This window comes from Pyrus communis, chromosome 17 (genome assembly GCF_963583255.1).
Source record: "Pyrus communis chromosome 17, drPyrComm1.1, whole genome shotgun sequence".
Lineage (NCBI taxonomy): Eukaryota > Viridiplantae > Streptophyta > Magnoliopsida > Rosales > Rosaceae > Pyrus > Pyrus communis.
In genome coordinates, this window is record NC_084819.1 from 12,293,506 (window position 1) to 12,321,275 (window position 27,770).

The 27,770-nt window shown below is 35.6% G+C and overlaps 2 protein-coding genes and 1 long non-coding RNA gene across 3 annotated transcripts; all 3 read left to right on the forward strand.

Moving 5' to 3' along the window:
• Positions 1–3,168: 3,168 nt before the first annotated feature.
• LOC137723443 (protein SODIUM POTASSIUM ROOT DEFECTIVE 1-like) lies at positions 3,169–4,791 on the forward strand. Its single transcript, XM_068462640.1, has 3 exons — positions 3,169–3,974; positions 4,164–4,239; positions 4,582–4,791. The coding sequence occupies exons 1-3, from the start codon at positions 3,300–3,302 to the stop codon at positions 4,770–4,772; spliced, it is 942 nt and encodes a 313-aa protein (XP_068318741.1). The 5' UTR covers positions 3,169–3,299; the 3' UTR covers positions 4,773–4,791.
• A 7,996-nt stretch (positions 4,792–12,787) lies between these two features.
• LOC137721791 (uncharacterized) lies at positions 12,788–14,890 on the forward strand. The gene is made up of 4 exons (XR_011066719.1): positions 12,788–12,855; positions 12,960–13,035; positions 13,315–13,814; positions 14,616–14,890. It is a non-coding gene; the product is annotated as an uncharacterized lncRNA (long non-coding RNA).
• A 10,787-nt stretch (positions 14,891–25,677) lies between these two features.
• Positions 25,678–26,637, forward strand: LOC137722020 (uncharacterized). The gene has a single exon (XM_068461026.1). It carries the CDS (start codon positions 25,678–25,680, stop codon positions 26,551–26,553), a length of 876 nt encoding a protein of 291 aa, XP_068317127.1. The 3' UTR covers positions 26,554–26,637.
• The last annotated feature ends 1,133 nt before the right edge of the window (positions 26,638–27,770 follow it).

The window sequence follows — 27,770 nt, forward strand, 5'->3', positions numbered from 1 at the left end:
GAAATCTTTGAATTGAGAAGATCCGTCACGACCTGAGATGAAGAGAAATGTCTATCTATTTTATTTGGACTTGCATGGAAAGGATTCACCGCTACATGATGTCTTCATCCAGTAACACATTGACATGTATATTGATTATTAGACCGAGTGCCACGATAACTATGAACTCGTTTGACGTAAGTTGCTCTCTTAAACTACGGCTTACAACGAAAGAGACTAAACTTGATTGCATAAGAGCAGACACATTGTCTTAACCAATTGATTTAAGTTACGTATGACAAAGTGATTGGAGAGAGGGAGAGACACTTAATCAAGAATATCAGACAGCAGGAAAAATAAATAAATATATTTAAAAAAAAAGGATGGAAACGTTTGGAATTGGGAGTCTGAATTGGTGAAAGTGGAGAGTAGGCAGGGAATATAAAGGAAGAAAAGGAAAGGAGTTAATGAGTGATGGTAGTAGCCATTTATATAAGCATCTGATTCCACAACCCTTGAGGAGTAGAAATATCTCTCACAGTGAGAACTCTGTGTCTCATCCATCCATAGAAAAGAAAGCAAAATTCCAAATGGTTTTCCCTTCTTCTTTTTCTTTATTTATTCCATTTATATGCTGGCAACATTTATTCCATAGGAATCTAAATAATTGCATGATAAATATCATCTGGAAAGCTTTCCTTTCATATCTTTGTTCCATTGCTGGTATGCTTGGCTTCTTAAGAACGTTTTTGTAGGACCGTCTTCTTGTTCTTTAATTCTTCAAACCCTTATATTTTTCTTTTCAATTTTAATAATAATATGATTGTTTAAGACAAGCGATACGAGAGAAGTGGACTTAAACTCGTAATCTCAATTTTACTTGTAACCTCATTTGCAAAGGGAAATGGTTTTAGTTAAGTGAGCTACAAAATCTTGCAATTTCAAAAGGTTTTTTAGTCAAAATGGTCCCTAAGATTTTCGTAACACATAACTTTGCCTCCTGAGATTTAAAATCAATAGAAATGGTTCCTAAAATTGTCCACCATCTATTATTTTGATCATTCCATTAAAAAACTTCGTTAAGTGGTCCCTAAGCTTTTTAATGGAAGGACTAAAATGATGGATGGTGGACAATCTTAGAGACCAAAGTTATGTGTTAGGCAAATCTCAGGGACCAAAATTATGTGTTATGCAAATCTCAAGGACCAAAGTTATGTGTTATACCCTCAACTTAACGGAGTTTTTTAACGGAATGATCAAAATAATGGATAGTGGACAATCTTGGAGACCACTTCTATTGATTTTAAATATCAGGAACCAAAGTTATGTGTTATGCAAATCTCAGGGACCATTTTGACTAAAAAGTTCAATATGATTTGAACTTATGATATGTACTAAGTTGCTATGAGTGTGACTGCCTCGCCACGTGTTATAACATGAAGTGCAACATGATTGATATATCACGGATTTGAAATACAATCTTAATAAGAAGATATGCATGTTTTATAACTTAAGTGAATTTATAATATAAAATTAAGAGTCACGCTGAAACTGAGGAAGCCGTTGGTCTGTTTCTTCTGATTTTTTGTTTGTTTCATTTCAAAGACTAATCTCATGGGGACAAGTTGCTGCCAAGCGTGTGAAGAAGTAGTGAATATAAATTTATTGGGCATGTATGCCCCAGGCCAACAGTTTATCAGACTATACAATAAATTAGGATTTGCAGGATACAATTTCTTTCACTTTCCAATGTTATATAAACCTTAAGGTTAAAGCATCCAAAGGAAACTGTCACGGGTCCTCCACTCTTATCCAAGCCAAAATTAGGATATTTAGCTCTGTAAGTACACCATCAAATGCCCTAATTAATTATGTATTTATATTGGTCCTAGTGCACCATCTGCAATATCTGATGCTCTCCTGATGCAATTCCTTAATTACTTGAAAGAAAAACATGATACCAAATGAAGGAATACCAAAAAGATAACAGTATTTCAAAATACGAGTTATACAACTACCTATGTAATGGCACACCGACACTCATAAATTACTTCATCTAATTGCAGGGAGACTAACTCGAAATGGAGTCGGAGAAGAACGAGAGACCATTTAGTTTAAAGAACTGCCTATTGATCGTCGACTTGTTATTAGAGGATGTAAATTTGTTTGTATTTTGGTGCGGACACTCACTCTCTTTGTTCCTATTCATTTTTACCTCCATTAATGAACGTCATACTCTACTTCAGAAAAAATAAAAAATAGATAAACATCTATACCGTAACTATAGGTTCATCAATTAGCTTGCTTTTTATCTCGCAACGATTGTTACCAAGGGGAAGAGATCTCAAGTTCGATCCACTTTTAGACATTTTAGTGTCTTTAATATTTAATTACAACTGACACATTGTAGCGAGAAAGTGTTGCTGTATTCTGTAGATATCCCATCGGAGAAAACCAAAATTGAGCGGATACTTTTGTCTTGAAAATTTTAAGGATATATGACTCACTTATAGGTCGAAATTGCATGTGTCTTCCTCTAAAAATAATAATGAGACAATGCATAAATTTATGACTTATAATACAATTGGTAAATGGTAACACATGCATGGAAAGGAAATAAAACTAGGCACTTACTACACATCATTTTCATCCATTGAATCCGCAGATAGCTTAGCTGTATATCATAAAGGATGCTTCTACTACTTTTTTGCTTTCCTTCCTCCCCTCAATTTTTTTTTTTTTTCTTTTCTTCTTAACCAGAGTCTCAGCACCAAGTCCTCCTTGTACTGCCCCATGATATGTGGGAGTTTCATTTCATTTTTTGGTATTGGAATAGTCTAATTTAATATTGGCACTATATGAAAGTGATTTTTGCACTCTTTTTCATTTTTCCTCCAACTCTAATTCTTATTCTAACAGTAATAAATTTGAATAGATTAAAATAGACAAAAGCAAAGAGACGAGTAGTGCGAAGGAAAAACTACCGAAAGGGCGAAAATCACTTTGTGAAAAACTTTCAACATTATCTTTCCGGTGTATCATACAATTAAATCAGTTTTCTTACTAAAAAATCATATTTTTTTTTTTTTTTTATAACTTGCTGGGAATCTACAACCACATTATGTTTCTTCAATATCTCCTTTATCTCCAAGAGGAAGCTTCAAGCTCAAAAGCAGAAATTAAACTACCGGCCATCTTTCTAAACCTCCTCTCTCTCTCTCTCTCTCTCTCTCTCTCTCTCTCTCTGTTTCTCTCTCGCTCCTCCTTTTATGCAGATTCTTTAAACCACTAGCTCCCACTCTGTGTTATCAATATCAAATATGAAGATGAAAGGCATAGACATCTTCTGTGCATCCCAAGCTTCAACAACCATATGCATGAGCATGGAGAATCAAGCATCCTCCTCTTCCTCCTCCGTCATTCAACTCGGTGGCCGAGCCCTCGACCGCCACAACCCCATCATCCAAGATGCAAGAAGAAGCACAAGCTCCAGAACCCTTCCCATTGCTCCATGCTCCTCCCAATCTCCCATCAACCCCAAAGCCTACCACCAACTCCCAAAGAGCAAGAAAAAAAACTCCTCCTCATCACCAAGACCAAGCACTGATCATAAAAACAAGAAAAAGAGCTCCGCAAAAGAAAACGACCAGAAGAGGAAGAGTAGTAACCTTTTACAAGGAAAGTTGGATGAAAATGTGAAGAAGTTTTCTTCTGTTCTAAGTGAGAGTGTTGTTGTGAGGAAGAGCTCTGCAAACCCTACAGATCTCATTACTCCTCCTGGCTCCACCAGATACCTTTTGAGTGATACTGTGATCTTTGATGGGTTATCCGATTACGATCCGGTTTCGGCATTGGTTCCAGTTGGGCAGAAAAAGAGCCAAAATGCAGTAAAAATACTCGAAGAAAATGAATCTACTACTTCTCCAATTAGCTCTTCCTCATCTCTGACAAAAGACTCACAACCACCGCCGCTGCCGCCGCCCCCTTCCAACCAGGTATGTCCAAATTCTTCTGTTTTTTCTTGCTCAAATTGTTAGTTTATATGCACAGAAGTAACACTAAACAATGTTGATGGTTCCAAATTTGGTTTAAATTGTCGAGAGTGTGAATCCCAGGTCGAGGAATAATCAAAGCCTTGAGTAATTATTTTAATGATTACTTGTGATAATGATTTTCTTTTGCAGGTTGTTGTATTGATGGTGTCTCTCCACTGCAAAGGGTGTGTAGGAAAACTGAGAAAACATCTATCCAGAATGGAAGGTAATTGCTTTTTTACCATTTTGTAATTTGTTTAAATCCTTAAATCTGAAAACTTTTTTACTAGATTGTATCATTCAAAGAAGTGATTTCCACCAATTCTTTTTTTTTTTCTCATGCACATTCATGTTTATTTTTGCGTTTAAATTGAATAAACTATAAGAAAATTAGGAGACAACAATAAATAAAGGTGTGCAGAAAGGAGAAAAGGTTGTGCGGAAATCAATTCCATTTCTCAACTGTAATAAGAGCTCATTCAGTAAATTTAACATCCACTTATGGCAATTTCAGTTTTACCAATGAATATATAAACTCAAAGTTAATTGTTGGGAATTATGTTGGCAGGGGTGACATCATTCAACATAGACTTTGCAGCAAAGAAGGTGACAGTCACTGGAGATGTAACCCCATTGAGTGTCCTTGCTAGTGTCTCAAAGGTGAAGAACGCTCAGTTTTGGCCTACTGTGTCATCAGCATCACCTGCCTCTCCACCTTGTCCTACCAAACTAGAGGCCAAGAAAGAATTTAACAGGTAACTGAAGAGAGAGAAAGCAAGAGAGAGGAGGAAAAAAAAAAAACCAAAAACTGGGAAGTTTCTTTAGATGTATGGTTTGGATGTGAATTTTATTAATTATTAGTTAAAATTTAATCTTAGTGTAAATGCACTGTTAGCATGAGTGAGTGGAGGAACCAGATTCTGTATGGCTTGGCAGGAACTAGCTAGGAAGAAGTTGAGCGAGTAGTAGAAGAATCAAAGAATAGAACTCATCTTATCATATGCGTTGCTTTTAGTTTGGGACCCTTTGCTTTCTCTACTCTTATAAGAAAAGGTGGTGCCTTTTGGAGGAGGACTTTCTTAAAAATAGAGAGATTTTTCAATGTGATCAAAATACGGAGTGGTACGCTATATATTATTATACAAATGGTACGATATGTGTATTAAAAAGTTAATAGCTTAAAAAATAAATTTTCTCACCACTTATATTAGAACACATGGTGTACCACCCGTGTACCGGTCATAATGAAAATTTTCTTTTTACAATGAGAATGCTATTAAAATCATATGCAAATCAATTAACAATCATGTATTGTCATGCGAAATTTAAAATGCATAAAATACGTGATTAATTTGATATACAAATATAACGGCATTCTCATTGTAGGTAAATTTCTCTTGTTCTCTTTAAGAGTACCCAAGAAATTAAAAGCTTGCTTAGATCATCTCCAAGGAAGATGTCAAATCCTAAGTGGAATGTCATGTAATCAAATTTGAAGGTAAGAGTAAGTTCCAACCGATATGTCAATCATATGTGGATTGGCATATAAGTTTTCATATGTCAAATTTGACATATAAGCAAAAATGATGTCAAATAATTTTTAATTATTTTATTGCGCAAATCCCATTAATGCACTAATTAAAAATCTTGAAATTTATTTTAATTAATTTCTTTTAAAAATGCGTTGTACAAATATTATTTATAACAAGAAAACATATCGGTTGAAAAAAGAAAAAATTTAACATTGTTACATCAATCATCAAATTAACATTTGATATTTTTCTTTGGATAGGAGATGCTCTTAGCTATCTATGGCCCCCATTCTATTTTATTTTACAAGTCCCCATGTTTTTGTTTAATTTGTGCTTCGTAAAAGCTATTTTATTTCGTCTTCTTTTTTACCATAGTTTATGCTAAGTTAAACGGTGCTTGGGAAACTGTAAAATCCTGAGTGTTGGGTTGCTGGCTCAAGGGCAATATTTTTGGGTTCTTGGTGTTTCGGATTAGAATGTGACATCCGCAGCCAGTAACACCAACTACTCGTCTCTTTTTAGAATGTCATTTGGAAGCTGTAAAGATCAGTAATCTGGTAAAAATAATAAATAAGATGAAAGTTTTAGGTCGTGGAAGGTTTGGAAGAGGGTCGTAGCAGCTGCACAGAGCCCTCCATCTACAAGGGGACCCCAACTTTTAATTATATACATTTCAGTTCCATATATTCAAAAAATTTTATATATATGCATATAACTAATTAAGTACAAATTTGAAAAATTTCCTAAGTTATTTTATGTTTCGGACAATACTGGATTTTTTTATATACCATCTTATTTCTTGGTTAAAAATTTTCATTTCTTTGACATATACTTTTCTTAAAATTCTTCTATATTTGTTGTTCAGCAGACGATATTGTATTATAAAGTTGACTTTCATATTATATTTCGTACTCATACATGTACCATAGAGGGAATTTTTTTTTTTTAAATACCCTAATATAAAAGGTCATGTACATGAAAGGGCCTCAATTTAATTTTCGCACACGCCCCTGAAATCTTAGAGCCACCCCTAGTTTTAGGATGGATACTAGTTAACTTAGATGGGGTGAATAGGTTTCCAACTCAAAAATTCAATTTCAATTTCAATTCTTAAATTAAGTTTCACATCCACATCACATACGAAAATATTCTCCAAAACAATAACAAGCATAACTAAAAATTTGAACACAAGGTGTAGAATTTAACGAGGCAAAATCTATCATTACAAAAATCTTCGTGCTTCCAAGTTAGGACAAACACTAAGAGAAATAAGTGCACAAAGACTTTAAACTCATAAACTAGACACACATACTCTAGTAGGTAGTTTTATCTCCGCTCATTGCTACCTCTCTTTAGCCTTCGAGTTGAAGAGGCAAGATACTCATGCGGCCATCGCCTTCATCTCGAATTTGCTGAATACTAATTAAGGCAATCTTGCAGAATGTATGAAATAAATGATCTAATATCGACTGTAGTAGACCAACCGAGAAAAGCACATGGGCCATTTTTTTGATTGATTTCAGTGATTAAAAACCAAATCTCTCTCTAAAAGCACACGGCTATAAAACTGGTTTTCTTCGCTCCAAATACTCTGGAAATTTCCTCCCAATGCTCACGGGCTGCTTATCAGAAATTTTTGCTCTCGATACATCTTGTACAACAACAGCAAAAGAGCAGGTTGGTCTGATCCATTAATCTTTCACCAAGTCCAAAAACAATAGTTAAGTCCAAACTTAACCTAATCATCCAGTTCGTAAACCTAAACCCATGCAGCCCAAATTAATTGTGTTTGAACCAACCAAAACCTGTACTATATGAATGCATTATGCATGACAAATTTACATGAGTAGATGTTTTTGAAACGCTTGTTATTTTTGTGATTGAGAGCACAAGAGACAAACTTGAAATTAAATAATTACAACTGAAAACATGAGTTAGTCTAAGACATTATAAACTCAGACACTTTGTAAGGAATTATCAATTTTACACCAACATAAGACACCCGATTTTTCATTGAACCATGTTACCAAATTACTTTTTGTATTTGAAAAGAAGTAAACAACGGATCTAAATGGGTCTTAATTTGTATTACACAACTCCTACGTCAAAAATAGTTTTGAAGCGCACTCATCACTAGGCTGGAAAGAGGTATTGATACTTTACGGTCAGGAAAAACTAGAAGCCCCCTCTAGAGAGGAAAGATACATACGTGTGTCCGGCCGCTCTTATATGGAAGAATTCTTGTGAGGGCGGTGCTCAATATAGGCTGCCGGACATGAGAATTTCTCACTTGTGGCGCCAATTAATTGATCTTGAGTTGACTCATAAAAGAGGTTGCAGATGCACATGGACATGACAGAAAACACATGTCCAAGAGGGCAACTTACCATTCAGTACCAACCTACCATTCCAAAATCATATTATTTGTTGAAATATTTTTAGATCGACGGGCTCGGGGGGCCCACTCTAACGACACAGATATTGTCCCCAACTTTACCACTTACCCAATCCGTTAGGTGTAAGGTTTTACTACAAAAGACCTCGGTATTAGTTAAAGTGAGGTAATTATATTTAAACCCATTGGTGTTCTTTCCCACCACTGATGTGGGACTTTAACACTCCCCCTCACATGTAACCCTATTTAGTTGTTCACATGTGCAAATCCACACATCAGCAATTGAAACTTAGAGGTTGGCTCCAATGGAGTCCAAACTTGTTTTCAATATTTTTCAGGAAGTGACTCTTAGAACTCAGAGGGCGACCCTATGTTAAGAGTCCAAACTTGTTTCCAAGCCCACACTTCCTATGAGAAGCCTATGGCTTGTGACACACCCCGATCGGAATCAAGGCATGCTGGTTGTCACGAGCGGGTAATGTAGGCATGAGCGCAGTGCGGAAGTGACAGCGATATGAAAATGTGAGTAATTAAAAACCAAAACTAACTAATTTACACTAAGATAACCATAAAAGGATGCAAAGATACTTAAAGTAGTAATACAAGTACTCAGAGCGTAGGTAACCTAAATGTAGTCTAGTAGGCTAAATATTAATTATACAAGACAAGAGAGAAATTCCTACATTAGTTGAAGTTTGTCAGAACCGCCGTAGGGTTCTCGTAAGCCACCAAAACGAACTTCTAACTAGAACCTGGAGGGGCACAAAACAGAAAACGTGAGTGAGCAAAAACAAAGCTTTTTAAAACCATTTCTCATCCCACCATAAAACCTGTATAATTTCCCATAAAATAATAATACTTACGTATATAAAAATCATGCTTGAGCACAATGAAAACCAAAATATATGCCATGCCAAGTATCTTAGTAACAAATATGTAAGCCAGGTGATGTGAATCAATATAAAATGATATGCCAGCCGGAGTCACCTAACGTGACTTGTACAGCTGAACCTATAGTTCATAAACCAATTCCTGCACACGAGTTGGAACCACCTATTATGGTATGTACGACAGGGCTGGGTGTAAATAAGTACGTTCAAGTGCCAAGATCATGAGAAGGTTGTGCGATGAATCGCGGGTCACCTACGAGTCGGAACCACCTAATGTGGTATATATGATAGGGCTGTGCACCAAACTTGGATCCAAGGTGAGCATGCGATGCGGGAGGTGAACATCATGTGAAAGACTGTGCTCTGGCCATAGGCGGGAGCATTAACGCCAGGGTGCAGGATAATGATCTCTAAATGCATCTACGCATAATCATAAACAATGCAACCAATATCATCACATAGTACTCACCTAAAACTTACCTGGCCTCTGCATCATCATACAATGTTATGCATACACATGCTAATGCATATAATAAAATGGAGTGCAAACATGACATGGCATTTAGAAGAATACACTTGTTTAAAACAGTTTTTGGGAAAATGTAAAGCATATATATGTATATATAGAAAACCAAAAGCCCATTCACTGGTATGTAGTAGGGTCGTAACCCCCAAGCCTCACCTAGCTACGCTTGTCGTCCGGAAACGTCTCACCTATATGTGAAACAACTAATTTAACGTTAATTTTAAGCATATAAACAAACGGTGTAATAACTTCTCGTACGTTGCTCAGTTGAGGTGTTTGAATATACCATCGTGACCTATTCAACACCACAAGCATCCCCATATTTTTAAAAAAAATTTCTAATGTCCCACGCGCCGGCCACGCCCAGGCACGTGCCTGGCATGTTGACGGAATCCCTAACTACATTAGGGAATATTCCGTTTAAAAACTAACGGAGTTACTTGATGCCATCAATATATTCCGTCAAGGTTGATGGAATATTCCTTGTCTTCTCCTGTGACTCGTCGGAAACTGCCGCCAGCCGCCACTTGCAACGCTGGATTTTGGAAAATATTCTAAAGCTTTTAACTACTTCATTTCTCAACCAAAATTCACAAATTTTATATGGATTTGAAGCTCTCAACAAGGAGAACATCATCTTACCTATTTTAAGTCCCAGAACTGACGGAAAACGGTCGGAAAAACTCTTGAAAAATCCAGCTAAACTGAAACTTCTCGAAAACGCCTACTCCGACGTCAACTTTGTCCTAAATCCCTTCTAAGGTTCCTATAAAGTTCTTTAGGAGCTTCCTCGAGCCTTAAAACCTTGGAAAAAGGCCTCTATCACGACGGAGCAACAACCACCTTGCCGAAGTTCGAGAGTTCTCAGGTTCTTGTGACCCATACCACCGCCTAAAGGTATCACTCAACTCGTGATGCTACAAGGAATACGATGGTGGACTTCAACAATTCGATCCGTGACGTTTGGTTAAAGTTATAAGTGATGGTCTCTCGGTTGTATGGACGAGAGAAAATTGGAGAAGGACGGAGAGGGTGAGGTTGTACATGTGTGTGTTATGGGATTGGGCAACAGAAGAAAATAATATGATCTGATTGGGCCCAAAAGAATACGAGCCCATATAATTAGTCCAAAATTTACTCGTTTACACACCTAAATATTCATAACTTTCTCGTTATAACTCCGATTTGAGCCTAGCTCGCGTCAAAGCTCTTGTGACGTTGAGTACAATTTAATCATGTCAGCGGGAAAAATAATTTAAAACTATAAACGTACATCCACGTCACCCAGCCAACGAGAGCATAATCGTCATTTTCACACATTCGAGGATAAAATATGTATTTATTCGAGACAGGTCGTCACAGTTTGCATGTGCAAGTAATCGGGGGCTCTGATACCATGTTGAAATATTTTTAGATCGTCAGACCCGAGGGCCCTACTCTAATGACACCGATACTGTCCCCAACTTTACCACCTGCCCAATTCGTCAGGTGTGAGGTTTTACCACAAAAAACCTCAGTATTAGTTAGAGTGGGGTAATCGTATTTAAAACCATTGGTTTTCTTTCCCACCACCGATGTGGAACTTTAACATAGTTTTCAGTCAAATGATCCAGGTAAAGGTGAAAAAATGAGAACTTAGAGAACTGGATGGAGTGAATAGAGAAAGAGACGGACAGGGGCAAACTGTTACTTCTATTGGTGTATAGTACTTGGCTAGTATCGATATATTTACTTGGCAGCTCATATGAACTTTACTGCTAACACAAATTTATGGCTTGATATGTCCAATCAGATACATGGTCCGTGCACCAAATCATATAACAACACAACAACAGTAAGCGCGCAGTATTGTTGTAAGTTGGGTTAAAAGTGATTTTCAAAGGCTCTCAGTAACTTAAAATCAGATGGCCAAAAACTATATGTTGCACACCACAATAATTAGGCTATGCAATCTTTGTAATGTTACGTCGTGTTACGCATAAAAATTTCTCTCACAGAACACTTTGCTTTACATGTTTTGGTTATTCATGTCAAACATTAGAATGCTGGAAAATAATTTGAGTGTTTTAGAGGGAACTCAAAAGCTTTAGTTTGCAACAATGTAGTCATTTACACGCTTTATTTTTCTCCTTTTTTCACTCTATTGTTTTTTTTTTCTTTCTCCTTGATTCATCCTTATTTATGTAAAAGAATAAGGAACAAAAAGGAGGAATGTAAGAAAAGAAAATTGTGAAAATCACTCCTTTCAACAATGGTGTTGAAGGGCAGATAATTCTGGTGTTTCAATGCACAATTTTAGTGGCGTTGCCCCTGCTTGTGATTGGTTGAAATTAAGAGGAAGGAGAGAAAAAGAAAAAAAAGAAAATCCATAATGCTCACTTGCGAATGGAAGGAGCTATAGCCATATCATGTCATGGGTGGATGATAGATGGTGATAAACATATGTTGGATTTATCCAATATAAATAAACTTTTAAGTGGTCTACTACATGTAATAGGAATGTAATATTGGAGAATAATGTTAATTGTGATAAACATATGATTATGATACTTGACTTGGAGGCTAAGAAAGTAAAGTTTAGGTTTCCTTTATGGATGGAAACCCTAACTTTTAGCCCATATAAAACACTAGTCCCTATAAGCCCTAGAACATGCAACATAATACTTCCCATAGAGTAGTTGTATTCGGCTAAGAGTTTATAGAAGACATTGGTGTTGCCGTGCCCCTTCTCCTTCCTTGCTAAAGTACCATGATTACAACTGGAATCAGGTTTGTCACTCCTTCGTTTGTGTTTTAATTGTATAACCTTATAAGGCTAATAGTTGGTATTAGAGTCACTAATTATATAATTAAAACCTATTAGGTTTAATGTTGGATTACATACACTACAACAAAAATGAGCTTTGGGTACAAAACAAAGGATACAAATAAGAATTTTATGTCTGTTTGACCACCAAAAGACTGAAACAGTTCCCATTACAATTCTCATTCCATAAAGGGCACCATGGATTGTGCCCATTGTAAGAAAAAATAGGCACAAATACATTATCTGATAGCTTTATTGAAAAAAATGGACTCTAATATATTATTTGTGTCCATAGTTTACTTCTAAAGACACAATTCTTTGTTCTTTATTATTATTTTCAAAAAACTTGTGGCCCACGTCCATCCAACACTCTCTTTTCTGCTTAGCCCACCTACTTCTATCCAACTTTCTCACTCCCCCCTTAACCCATTGACACCCTCCATATTTATCCCCACTCTCTCTCCCCTCAACCCACCTACATCCATCCAACTCTCTCTCTCTCTCTCTCTCTCTCTCTCTCTCTCTCTCTCTCTCCCCCTCCTTAACCTACTCATATCCTACATATTTCCTTATTTTTAGTTGCGTCTCTTCCTTCTCTGTTCCCTCTAAAACGACACGACCAAATCGGAATCGCCAGCCAAGTTTCGGCCAAAACTAGATCTCGACCCAATAGAGAAAAGTGATCCTCTCATGGTGAGCTTCCTATCAATGTAAGTGGGTTTCTTCAATTTTAACTTTTAGATTTGAAAAATTCTTGAGATTCAGGACTAATTCGGTTTTAACTTGGCATGTTGAAGATTTGGTTAGTGGTTTTGTTTGGGAGATTGAATTCAAGCTGAACTGTAAGAAAGTGGTTCAAATTCTTGGATTTAGGTAAGAACCCGAGAAACCCTAACCCTAAATGTAGCCCTCTTTCGATTTCTAATAGCTTGGCTTGTTTTTTGTGTGTTTTTTTGTTGATCAAATTTAATGAATTAGATCGATGGTTTTAATTTTTTATACTACTCATGACTTTGGCAATGAGAGGTCCAAATGCTGCATATATTATTAGTTCGTTTGTGGAGCAAACAGAAAGATAATGTCATAACAATGTTGAATTGTTTTCTTGGATGGAGATTTGATTGCCTTGTTTTTATGTGTTTGGTAATGCAGATACGGGAATGTGACTGTGGTGGAGAATACAGAGAAGATGGTAGGATCTTATCTTCCAGCAGATAAGGGCAGTTTTTGGTTTCGGCATTTGAGATATTTAAGTAGAGTTTCTCTTGCAGTTGTAGAATTTGTTAAGTTTGGAAGCATGAATTAAATGTTAGGGATTAACTTACAATGCTTCCTATCAAAACCAATCAAAACTATTTTCTGAATCTAATGTTACAATGTTGTGCACTCTCATTGATAAGCAGATTTTCATTATGACGAATTTTCAGTCTTTCTCAAAATTTCAATAACTAAAATTCATGTGGCATTCGGTGTGAATTTTGTCGGATTTGTCTCATTGCATTGGATTGATTTCTTATACTGTTACCATGCCCGTCAATTTTTTCTTTTTAATCCTAACTGTTTTCGCTTTCAAGGAAAAGAGGTTTCTTCTTTGATGCCTTGCAGGAAAGCTGTGGTTTTGACAACTGGGGCAAATAAACATCACTTATGAAGTATGTTGGTTACTTGTTTCATTATTAGCAAATGAACATAAATTTAATTTGTTACCTTCATTTAACTTCTTGATGATCATGTTATGTTGATAATAAAAGTGCATGCAGAAGTGTGAAGATCGGATTTGAGTTTTCACTCCTTAAAACACTACGATGTCTAATAAGGAGTATGTTTCTTACTGGATGATTTTATTGTTAGAAATGAACATATGCTATTGTTATGTTGTAGCTTCTTAACTGCTTATACACAACTAATAGTGGGGAAGGATTTTAGAGGGATGGGCTATATATTACATTGGTACAGCCTACAAGTACCCACTTGAGGGCTTTGTTGCAAGTTTTTAGCTGTAGTTAAGTGTTTAGGTTGCTCTTAGGAGAGACTGAACAGTGAGGAAACCTGCAGTCTTAAGAAACTAAACAGCTCCATGGATCTTATCTTTCCGTATGGAAACATGAAAGACTTCACTAAAGCTGAAAATTAGATTTCAAAATACTTATTTATTAGCTTGTGCGTTGCAGAACCTATAAGGTTCTTAGCAGTTTCTATCTTTCTCAGAAATTAATGTCATAACAATGATTGTCCAAACTTTTATTGTTTTGTACATCTTGTTTGTTAGTAATGATGGTTTAGCTGCTCAGTTTAGTTGCATATTTTGTTCGCTGTAATTTGGTATAACAAAGTAGCAATGCATCATTGCTATTGAGTTCTTAATGTCGATTGAGTTTTGGTCCTTGAACATGACTGGAAATAGGTTCTTTCATTTTTTTTTTATTTCATTTTCACTTTCATTTGGATTTCAGGAAGATGATTGCACTATCCACCAAGTTGGAAAAAGAGGTGAATCTTTGATATGGCAGATCTGAAACTTTTACGTATTGATTTTAACTTAACCCCATCTTAGGCGTAATTTTGGACTGATTTTGTTTTGAATTCGACTATATTTGTTATGGCTTCTGATGAGGTGCAAGGGTTGCTGGGGAAAAGGCATCTGTCCAAAAATATGTGCTTTCAAGTTTTGTTGTATTAGAGATAAAACATGGAACATTACATTATGTATGTGAGATTGGGAATGTGTTGTAGGTCTTTTCATTTTAAGAAAATTAAAAAATTTCATTTCCTCAATTTTAGTTTCAAATTTTGATTTTTTTTTATATTTAATTCATTTGGCACAATTACAATATGAAGTGCCAACTTGTCTGGAAAATGTTATCTGACAAGTTGTCAGGAACAAGGTACAAATAGGGCTCCATATGTGCCTACCTCTTTGAGCACCAAACAGTCTATTGTGTCTTTTTAGCAAAGGTGACGCCCATAGAGGGCACAAATACAAATAAAGTTGCTGCAGTGTTGCTATTGGTCTATGGACACATATGTTGGTGCTCTTTGGCCTCAAAGGGTGCATATAATTTATTGTGCAGAGTGGCCATTTTTGTTGTAGTGATAATATTCTCATACTACATGTGTTTAATCCAAGTTGCGATTGCATATGCTTGGCAACACCACCATGCCGGACCTCCTTTGAAACAGGATCAGTACGTTTCCGCATATAATTGCATATACTTGGCAACACCACCATGTTGTATCAATCAGTACAATTGATGATTGTAAAAAGGTTATATAACCATTCGGTTTTAGTAAAGAATTTTAATAATTTTATGGCACGAATCCAAAAACAAAATTAATCAAGGATATAGCAGCAAATCGTGGCATCAATCCTTGTATATAAATCATGGTATCATAACTATTTTACAGTGGAAATCATGGGAGGTTTTTCTATTTCAAATATAGTTCAAAGTGATTCCTTTTGACCAGCCATATTAAGCCATTGAAAATAACTTGCGTTAGGGACACATGAAGTCACAAGTATAAAACCACGAACAAGGCACTGAGAAGAATAGCAGTTCCGTTCTATTTCAATTTTCAGGCTAATGTTTTGGTTGGAATGATTTACCATGTGCCACTGATGATCTCAATTTTTGTAAGCGTGCTATATTTGTTCTGACCTTAAATGGCAAATGCAGACATGCCAAGAAGTATTTAAATGTCAAATCTATCTTGTTTGTTCGCGGCTAATTTTGTTAGTGCCACATGAGAGCGAGCTTGCTGGAATCAAAAGCTCCAGCCGCAGGTTTAGGGGGGTTTTTTTACTACCACACGCGAGAACACCTGTGTGAGGTGCGTCCTGGGTGGACAGGCGACAAGGGGATGCTAACCACCCTTCAAATGCCTCACAGATTATTGCAGGTTCTGTTTTCCTTTTGCATTACATGATTATGTGTAGGAAATATATACAGACTGAATTAAATAGCCATGTCATTGGTTGCTGTCGGAAATATCTAATATGGATTCAATTTTAAGTATGCAAACATGGAGCAAAATTGACATATGGCATGTTTTATTAAAGGGATTGGGTTGTCCTATATTGCTTTAAGCTTGGGATGATCTTATGTAAAGACACACATGTGTAGATTAGTAATGCAGTATACTAGTACTTAAGTATGATTGGGGATTAATTCAAGTAAGGTTTATAATGATAACTCCATAAGGAATTTGCATGACTAATCAAATTAGTTTTGTCTACAATTTTGCTTTCCTATCTCAGTATAGTCATTTAATTGTACATGACTAGTTAACTATGAAATTGATATATAACTTGTGGATTGACTGAGAATGACAAAAAGCATCCAGTGACACGGACAAGAATACTAAATGAATTAGGTTTGTAGTAATTATGTGACAATTCTCATTTATTCTTATATGAGAATTATGGTGGTCATGTGATTATATATATGTTTACAAAGAAGTGGTGAACATATGAAGGTATGGGGTATGTAATCCATTCAAAGTATGCAACTTAATTGATAAGCATGAATTTCAAACATGTATTATTGTTTGTGGTTATTCCTATGCCTAAAGAATTTAAACAGTATTTTCATTAGTAAATTTTTATGTGCCATAAGGGGAGAAGAAAAGAAACTTTTCAAAGCTAATGTAGGGCATATATTGGAGATGTTTTCTATGGAAGAAAATAATTTTGTTTGTTCCTTTTATTTAATTTGGTATTTACAATGCTAATGCATGATTTTAATACTATGTTTAGTAGTTTTGTACTACGGAAAGAAATATATAAAAGGAAAGGAACCCGTTTGATATATATTTGAGCGATTTAGCTTTTAAATTAAAGGAATGTATTGTTCTTTCCCATTACATAAAGTATTTCTATTAAGTAATTGACTTCATGATGATAAGTATTGCCATTCTTGTGGTGGAATAAAACTTGTTCTATATGTGATTAATCTTTTTCAAGTATGTTGTCAGGTTTCTTGAGATTAATTTAATGTCAAAGGGAGTCGTGAAGGAATTAGTGCCATTTGTTAGCAAGACTCGAAGCTCGAATCAGGTTATCATAATTTTGTCACTTATGGTTAATTAATCCGTGTGACTTTTGTATTGTTTCAGGGCGGAGTTGATAAATGTCCTTTCAACTAAAGCAAGCTGCAACGACTTAGTTGATGATGGGACTGTGTTTTTGAGCTACTTCGGTCAACTTTGCATCTTGATTAGAATAAAAGGGATAATCTTCTTGCCTACAAGTGTGGATTACTTCTTTTAGTTTAATTAAGATGGCATAGTATGGGTTTTATTTCACAAAAGTTGTGAAAATCTTCATCTTGCCTACAGGTGTTGAAGTTTTTCATGAAGGTACTTTTGTGACATAGAATCTAGTACTAGAAACTAGTTAATTTTCTTGCCTACAGGTGTAAATTAATTTAGTTTCATGAAGTTTATTGGGGATAAAGTTCCATGCCATCAGTTAAAATATTTCCACTATGAGCCCATAATGGGTTGTAGTTTTAAGGCATGGAAATCAGTTGCATCATTACGTATTTTGTGTCTCTTCATGATACTTGTTGATGCAAAGTATTGGACCCATGAAGGTTAATCAAGGATTGCTAAGGTACGCATTGTTTAAGTCTTATGCTTGTAAATATTTTCAATTTGAACTATGATGTTGGTTTAGAGGATGAAATTTGACTACTTGAGTTTCCTTTGGACTTCGAAATTGAAATGATATGAAATTGAATTTGTTATGGATGCATAAATTCATGGTAGATGCATATAATTGTTTCTGGTAGATTGCGTGTTTTGATTTAAATCGGGTGAATGACACATCTAATGGCCACCAAATGACCTGAATTGTGGACATGTTCAACATATAGATGTCTACTATGTGTCTGCAAATTTTCGTAATTTTCTTCCATTTATTTTAATTATGGTGAATTTACTAGTAACCCATACTCGTATAGACAGTTTTACTGGCAGATTGTGTTGGTCTTTTTGAGACGTGACTTTAGACTATTATTTTGACCCAAAACAGCTCTATATTTTTGTTTTATGAAGATTAGTGTGTCTATTTTGATCATTATAAATTTGGTAGCAATCAAGCTTGAAATTAATTGTGATAAATTCTAAAGTAAGTGTAATTTGACAATTTTATGTTGGTTGTGATGTCTATTTATTATGTCTAAAATATAAAGCAATTTTCTTTGGGTACATCTTTGAAAGAATATATTAACGAGTGTTTGCCCAAGTGGGAGAATTAGTGAACGAAAATTGGGCTTCACACTCATTAACTTATTTGCAAGTATAAACTCTGAAAACTTAGTGGGAGTTGTTCTAGAATTTTGAGCATTAAGTGGACTTGCATGAATCTATTAAAGCGTTATTCTATCTTCCATGAATTTGTGTTACTCGAACAACAATAGTATGTTTAAGTTGCATGAATAGCTACTTGGAACATGTGTACATATTTTTGTTACTTGCAATCATTTAGATTTCTTCATTCATCATTTGTTTTGGGGCTCATAAGGACTTAGCATAAATGTGGACTTATTAATACACATAAGATGGTTGTTGGATGCATATTTTTGTGTAATAGCAGTGAATGCTTTCATGCTTAGTTGTACCTTTCATTGAGGTAATACACAATCATTGACTTGACTAAGTAAGGCTATCCCCAAAGGCATATTTTCAAAAGTATGATTTAAGTATTGATTTGCAAATTAAGTAACGATGTTGCAGATCAGTGGGAGCTTGAGTTTCGTATTAATAATGCCTTACATTTGCAGATGGCCTATAAGGTATGTATAGAATCCATGTATTCAATTTAATCTCCAGTTGGATTCATTAATTCACATTTTTCGTGTGCTAGTCAATTATCTGATGAAATATATATCGGATATCAAGTTGTTATCAAATTGCATATTAAATGGCATGGCATGGTTTGTGCACTGCCTCAGTTGTGAGGATTTCAATCTTGCTCATAGGTGTTGGAAATCACTATGAAAGTAACTGGTATGGTGCATAGATCAATGTCAAAAACATATTAATTCATCTTGCTCACAGGTGTTGAATTAATTTGTTTTATGAAGTTTTGGGATATTTCACTTGGACATGTGCCTATTTGGTATTTTCAGTTGTGTCCGTCGGTTACAAATCTAATGAAAATGATGCATGATTGTTTTGGAGATGTATTCACACCTGTAGGTTATGGTGGTTTCATTAGATGAATGATATTTGTATTGGCAGATTTAAGGCTTCGAAGGAGCATAAAGTGTAACTTGTGAGTTATACTAAGGTGGACCTAAGATGATATAAAGTAAGACATTTTTGGTTAATTTAAAGTTTAATTAAAGTTTCATCTTTTGATCGTAATTTGTGTTTCATGTGAATGAGGATCTTAGCATGTGTGATTATGAAGGTTCTGGGTTGTGTCAACCCTACAACCTTGTTAGTTCCATGTTAAGAAATGTATTTGACATAAATTGCATTAAGGAGGAGATGTAATCACTCTTACATGGCCACTAAAGTGACATTAGTCTCCAATCTCAAGTATAAACGTGAATGTTATATTTTGTAGACCAAGTGGGAGAATGTTGGATTTATCCAATATAAATGAACTTTTAAGTGGTCTACTATATGTAATAGGAATGTAATATTAGAGAATAATGTTGATTATGATTTGATCTCTTGAAGATAACAATCCTATATAAGGTGTTATATTGGAAAGAGGATTGATGGAATCCTTAATTAAATATGATTATGATACTTGACTTGGAGGTTAAGAAAGTAAAGTTTAGGTTTCCTTTATGGATGGAAACCCTAACTTTTAGCCTATTTAAAACACCGGTCCCTATAAGCCGTAGAACATACAACATAATACTTCCCATAGAGTAGTTGTATTCGGTTTATAGAAGACATTGGTGTTGTCGTGCCCCTTCTCCTTCCTTGCTTGAGTACCATGATTACAACTGGAATCAGGTTTGTCTCTCCTTCGTTTGTGTTTTAATTGTATAACCTTATAAGGCTAACAACATAATCTCCCGCCAAATTTAAATTGAAAACCTTCAGCTTCAAAGCTGTTGCAGCTGGAAGCACAGCACTGTGAGACTCGTTCCAAAGTCGATCCTCATCCTGTGAAGAATCAAGTTTTAATTTGTGAATCTATTTTATGTAATTATCTAGTAATTATCAGGTTGTTTAAAAGAGTTCTATTGTGGTTAAAACTCTTCCTTTGTAAATTCATCGAGCAAAATCATACCCTTTGACTTTCTATCTTGGTATCAGAGTATTTGAAGGAGTATCATATGGCATTTAGAGCATCTTCCCTAAAGGAGCTCCTAACTAGTATTCAGGAAGGGTTTCCAATCACGCCCACGCACTATATATCCCTCCTAAACCCTATTTCACGCCCGAGCACCCATAATAAGCTGGCGATGGTGTCTGTAGTAGCAAATGTCCCACAAAATTAGAGAAAAATCTACAAACCATATCTCAAAGGCAGTGGCTTATCTAGACTAATTCAAACTTAATAATCTTACTTAATTCAATACTTACCCTTTACACCCACACACGTATAACGAAGATGCAAATAAAAAATATGTAGTCTATATGAGTTTTCGATTGTATTAAGTTTATGTGGTTTATTAATTGTCTTTTTTTTTTTTTTTTTTTTTTTTGAAGTTTATGTGGTTTATCATGTTTTTCATGTATTGATTTAATGATTTTTCAAAATTTATCGGAATTTAAATATTTATAGGTTAAAATGTTCATAAAATTAATTTAGGTTAGTCTACATAATTTTTTTTTTAAAGTTAATTTAAAAAAAAAATAGCCTTAATTCATTCTTTGATAATCTGGGGCTAAAATTTTAGGCCAGAAGGGTTGTAGTAGAAAAACTGTTTTTGGGCTAAATATTTTTAGGTTTTAGGTCACCATTGGAGATGGTCTAATAGGCAACTAAATGTAAGTATATGCATTTACAAATTGGTCGTACTAAAAAGCATACTAAAATTGCTTTTGCATATATTTGAATTGATTCTGCAAAAATAGTTGATGCCTGATTGAACTGATTCTGTAAAAATGATCGAGAACTGATTGAATTGATTTTGCAAAATTGTTTGAGGATAGGTTGAACTGATTATGCAAAAATAGTTGATGACGGGTTAAACTGCTTATTAAAAAATGCTCGAAGAAGGGTTGAATTAATTATGCAAAAATGGTTGAGGACGGGTTGAACTGATTTTGTAAAAATGGTCGATGACTGATTGAACTGATTCTGCAAAAAGGTTGAAGACTGATTGAACTGATTATGCAAAAATGGTCGAGGATTGGTTGAACTGGTTATGCAAAAATGGTCGAATAAGGGTTAGGTTGAGCTTATGACACATTAATTTTGTTGGAGTTGTGAGGGTTGGGTTCTATTAACAACCTTAAAGCCTTAGGGGTATAGCTGGTATTTTAAACATTGTTTCCATGTTTTTGGACTAAGCTTTAGTTGTTTTTCATATCTTTGTCTCTCCTTGACACGTTTTAAAATTAGTGGAGTTCTTTGAAATATAGTGAAATTTTTTGTCTGTATGTCTAAAGCTCCCTAGTAATTACTAATCATCATATAGTGAAAAAAAAAAAAAAGTATATCACGATAGAGTGTGTAATAATGATATATTGTTTAGTATACACTACTATACAAATAAGATCATTAAAATTTATTATTTATAGCAATATCTTAAATTCTAAATTGTTTTGGGTACATAACAGCACTGGCAACGATGAAAATTTTGATAATTAGACTTTAGTTTTGCTTATTTTGTTGCCAGGTTTAGCTAGAGTTCTTCGAGTGGCAACTTGAAGTCCTATTTCCACTCCATCACATAGACGAAACTAGATAAAACTATCAAAAAAAAAAAAAAAAAAAAAAAAACTATCGTTTTTAGTTTTTCTATTTTGATTTAGTTGGATTTAGGCCTAAACAAACAAAAATACCATTATTCTTCTTCCAATATATTCAAGTTCAATTTGAGTTGAGTATGTGTGTGTGTGTCTATATATAACTAGATAAAACTATCACAAAAAAAAAAAAAAAACTATCGTTTTTAGTTTTTCTTATTTGATTTAGTTGGATTTAGGCCTAAACAAACAAAAATACCATTATTCTTCTTCCAATATATTCAAGTTCAATTTGAGTTGAGTATGTGTGTGTGTGTCTATATATATATATATGTAGACATGTAAATTTCATTGCATGCAAATGATGCATCACAAAGATTTATGTGGCATATGACTCCTCACAAATGGACAAGTCATCAATGACATGTGGTACAAATCAAGCAAAGGAAGCTCAAAAACATTCCTAAAATGCGGCACAGGAGAATAAATCTCCTTAAAATCGGCAAGGGGCCCAAATTGCTCCCAAAACCGGAAGGAAAGCTAAAACATCTTCACAAAACAAGCAAGAATTGAAGATTGCTTGCAAAATAGGTAAGAAAGCCCTATAGATTTCGGCCAAGTAAGGAAAAGTGGCTAAAATTAAGACACAAAACATGCCTAAATTCTCCCATGGACGAATCAAGACGCAAATAAAAGCCAAATCCATCCAAAGGCAAGCTTTGAGAAGTCTAGAAATACAAGGTCCTCAGACAAGCATAAAGGTCGACAATTTCTACATTAAAAGGCCGAAATTCACACAAAAGGAGAAACTCTGCCAAATCTTTGAAGACTAATATGCTGTCAAAGCTCTCTTCGAAGAATGTACGACCAAAGTCGAAGCTTTCTTTTCAAAGCCGAAGCATTCCCTTGAAGAATCAATAAGCACTCGTGCCGATTCCTTCAACACTTTGTTGCAAGCTCAAAACTTGTAACGACGTTTGTTTCAAGATTAAGTCACCAAGACCCTTGAATTAACGAAATCCTACATCAACATCACCTTTGTTGTAGACCTAAACCTGAGGTAAAGATCATCCAAGCGTTGTTTCAAGCTTAAAAACTTGAAGCAATCGTTCATCCGAGATCAAGTCATTGCAACCCTTGGATTAACAACCTACGCATCTACATCAAATTGGAAGACTGAATCAGAGGAAAATTGTAAACAGAGATTGTAACGCTACAAATTCATCAATACAAATCTACTTTGTGCATATGTTCTCGTTTCATTCGTTACAAAATTTTCATGTTTGCAAATTTGGCACGCCTAGTGGGACTTCTCTGCCTCTCATCTCTGTCTTCAAATCCACAAGAAACACACATGTCATCAAGAAAGGATCAAGCTGTTCCCGCAACCAATGCGAAGAACAAAAACATCATTGCCGTAAGTGGTGGCACTTTTGGCGTCACAACTCGAAGCAAGGCAAAAGCTCTCTCTGTCGTGCCTTCCAACCTTACATCAACTTTGCCGAATAAGCAAGAGCACCTGAGGCACAAGCTCGTGATCACCTTGGCCTCGCTAAGGGCACCAAGGGAAGAAAGCCCGAGGAGGTACTCCGAGTTGTTGACTTTCGATGCCGACTTAAGCAGCAGCTTGTATCCTGTAGGCATGCAAGTCATGACTACTGGTGTGACTTTAATCGAAGAGCAGTTGGCATAAATGAGCGAAGCAATCGCAAGGTTGACAAAGATTGTGGAGGAAAAAGACTTGCAAATTGTTACACTTGTCAACCATCTAGAGGCGTAGCACAATGAGAAAGCTAACCCGAAGGTTGATCCACCAAAGGAGGAAACTGACGAAAAGGAGGAGCCTCTGGTGGAGAAAGCCGAATAGAAGCTGGAGGTGGATTGAGCTACCACCCTCATGGGATCTCTCTATCCAACAACTGCAAGAGATGATCACAAGCACCATAAAGGCGTAGTACGAAGGGAGTTCACATGACTCCCTGCTGTACTCAAAACCCTATGTAGACATGTAAAATTCATTGCATACAAATGATGCATCACAAAACTCCACGTGGCATATGACTCATCACAAATGGACAAGTCATCAACGACATGTGGCACAAATCAAGCAAAGAAAGTCTAAAACATTCCCAAAATTCGGCAGAAAGGAGAAACTCCCCCTTAAAATCGCCAAGGGGCCCAAAATCTCTCAAAACCGGAAAGAAGGTTAAAACATCTTCACAAAATAAGCAAGAATTGAAGATTGCTCACAAATAGGCAACAAGGCCTATAAATTTCGACTAATATGAGGAAAGTTGTAAACAGAGACTATAGCCCTACAAATTCATTAATACAAATCTACTTTGTACACGTGTTCCCGTTTCATTCGTTACCGAATTTTAATGTTTACAATATATATATATATATATATATATATATTTATATATATATATATTTATATATATATATATATTTATATTTATATATGTTATAAACTTTATTATTTGTCAAGCTTGAATTACTGAACCGGGTTCAAGCCTATCTTATAAAAGTTTCGAGGAGCTTTACGAGCCAAACATACCAATGCTTCTTTTTTAATTGAGCCAAATTAGGCTTTGCTTGGTTTTCTCACTAGTCGAGATTTGACGAGCCAAATTTAGTGCAAATTTAAACTAGTTCGAGCCGATTTACAGCCCTAAGTGTAAACTTACTAAACTTAATCTCATTTGGTCCTATATATTGTAAACTTATTCTTACAGTACCATTTTTTTTTTTGTTTTTTTGTTTTTTTTTTTTTTTTTTTGTCAAAGAGAAGAATACAAATATAAATGTTTACATCAAGAGCCAAAGCATTAAACAACCACTCTGGTTCAAAGCAATCCCACAAGTGTGAACCCCCTATACGCGTGACATAATTCGCCACCAAATGTGCAACCCCATTACAAAGCATGAGGAATAAAGAGAAATTCAATAGAACTCAATTTCTGTAGATGACCAATGTCCCATAACACAACTTCAATGCTAGCATCCGGTAATAAAAGACCATTTAACATATCCACAAGCATCGTCGAATCAGTTTCAATCTGAACGATTGCATAACCTCTCTCCATACAAGCCAACAAAGCCCTCATCCCCGCTTCCGCTTCTGCCACCAAGCTAGACTCACACAAAACATTCCCCATACCTCCAACTCCTTGAAAAATCCTTGCAAAATCTCTAGCAACCCACCCAAATCAACCCTTCCTCGTTTGAGTGTACCAAGCTCCATCACAATTAACCTTAATTGTTCGAAATGGAGTAATTATCTATAAATTTAGTATTTTGCAAAATTCGATTTTTGAGTAACTAATCTCATCTTCGTTCCCAAATCCGAGTTTCACTAATCCAAAGTTGTTAGAATCTAGATTTCTACAACAATATCTTACACAATTATCTCTTCTCAAAATTTGAAATATTTTTATTCCTAAACCATTCAGCACTACTTCCTACTATCTCTGAGTCTGTTACATTCCTTGAGAAAGACGTTTAAAAAAACAAAACCCTTGTTTTCCTTCTTCTCTTGTCTTCCTCAATTTTCCTCCGCCTTGCATTCTCTCCACGTTTCTTCGCCACACTTCTTCTTTGTCTCCACCAAAAATTGCAGAATAAACCGCCATGGCAAAAACCCCGACAAAAACAGCTACAAAAGAAACAGTGAAATCCTCAGAGAAAACCCCCACAAAACCCCCTAAAGTTGATGAAGAACACGACGATTTCCTAAAACTTTCACTCTCAACAGGCCACAATCCACCAACGCCTACAAACCCCCACCAGCCTCCTCCACCTACAAACTTCCACCAGCCTCCTCTTTTGGTAACAACACCATCACAACCCTTGACTCTCTTTGCACAAGCCGTCCCACAAGCGCCACCGCCGCCACTTATCCAATATCATCTCTCACATCTCCCACACAACCCTCCTTCCGCCTCCCACCACGAAACCTCCGGCCCATCCCGCCCTACCCGTGCCAGAAGATCCCCTGTCCAAACCCTCAAGCAAGGCAAGTCAGAAGACATTCCAGCTCCATTCCCTTGGGCCATAACGAAACGTGCCACAGTCCACAACCTCGATTATCTCCTCTCCAACGGCATGAACACAATCAACGGCCTCATGCAGTGCAAGAAATGCGACCAAAGCTACGAAATCCATTACAATTTGCGCCAAAAATTCAAGGAGATTGCGGGCTACATATCGAAACACAAATGCAACATGCATGACAGGGCACCAGCTGATTGGATGAATCCCACCTTGCCCAATTGCAAGTTTTGTGATCAGAACAACTGTATGAAGCCAGTGATTTCGAAGAAGCGTTCGATCAATTGGTTGTTTTTGCTGCTGGGGCAAATGCTTGGGTGCTGCAAGCTTTCTGAGTTGAAGTATTTCTGCAAGCACACGAAGAATCACAGGACCGGCGCTAAAGATCGAGTCTTGTATCTCACTTATTTGGGACTTTGCAAACAGCTTGATCCCAATGGACCCTTTGAGATTTAAGATTTGTGGGCAGCAATTAATTAGCTTTTTAATTGAGTTTATGGTTTTTATTTAATTTTTAAGATTATGCAACTCTGTTATTGGTGGGATTTGGGTTGCTTGATTTGTAAGCTTTTGTTTGATATCTTCAAGTATTGGTTTTTATCTCTTATTTGTGTTCACAACGTGCTCGATTTTATGTTTCAACTAGCCTTTCATTCATAAGCTAAAGAGGAGAAGCATGAATAGGAAATAATTGCAATACTTCAATATTGTCAATTAATTGGGCTTCTCATGACAAAATTGCAATGAGATGGGTAGACATCTAACGAAGAGTGTTATGATATACATGTGGAAGCCCAAACACTGAAAGATGAAGGCTGTGAAAGTTGCAAATCAGAGTAAGTATTATTACTCTACATATGTGCACACAGTGGTCTTTATTTCTCAGCACAATATTACCACATGGTGTGTCCATATATGTATATACAAAAATAAATTTGCAATAGGGTGGAGAAATAAATTAGTTTTAAACTCGAGATCTACAGGATTCGAACTTAACATCTTTTACTTACAAGTGAAAATTAGACTGTAATAATAGATGACATGTTATAACGATTTATACACGCCAATTACAAATGAGTTTCTCTATGAGAGAGCAAGAGGGCTACACCTGAACCTAGAGATGAAAGAAAAATAGGGAGAGTATATACACTATACTTTGTACTCCTATTGTTTTTTTTTTTTGAACAAACGATATTATCTACATTAGGGGGGGCTTAGCCTCGCAATGAACTAGCAATAATGTGGTTCAAATTCGTCTTTGGTAAGAATCGAATCTATGACCTCTCACTTATAAGTGGAGGAATACCATTAGACCGTAGTACTAAGTGGCTGTACTTCTATTGTTTTAAATGATGAAATGAACTATTTATGCTCCAAGGACGGCCGTAGGTACTCTCGTCTAACCTAGTAAATATTGTGTTCTATTTATTTTGGTCTCTGTCATATTTAGTCTATGTTACAAACTTGGAACATATATTTATTTCACATAGTATAATATACTATTTTATAACTTTATCAGATGGCTAGAATACTCCTTTTGTATTCAAATAGGAATACAGAACACTATCTTATTTGCTCTACATGAATAGAAACCAGATACAAATGACTTTGCAGAAAAGCTAACAAGAATCGACCAACATTTATACGTTTCAAGTAGTTTCGCTGTATAAAGA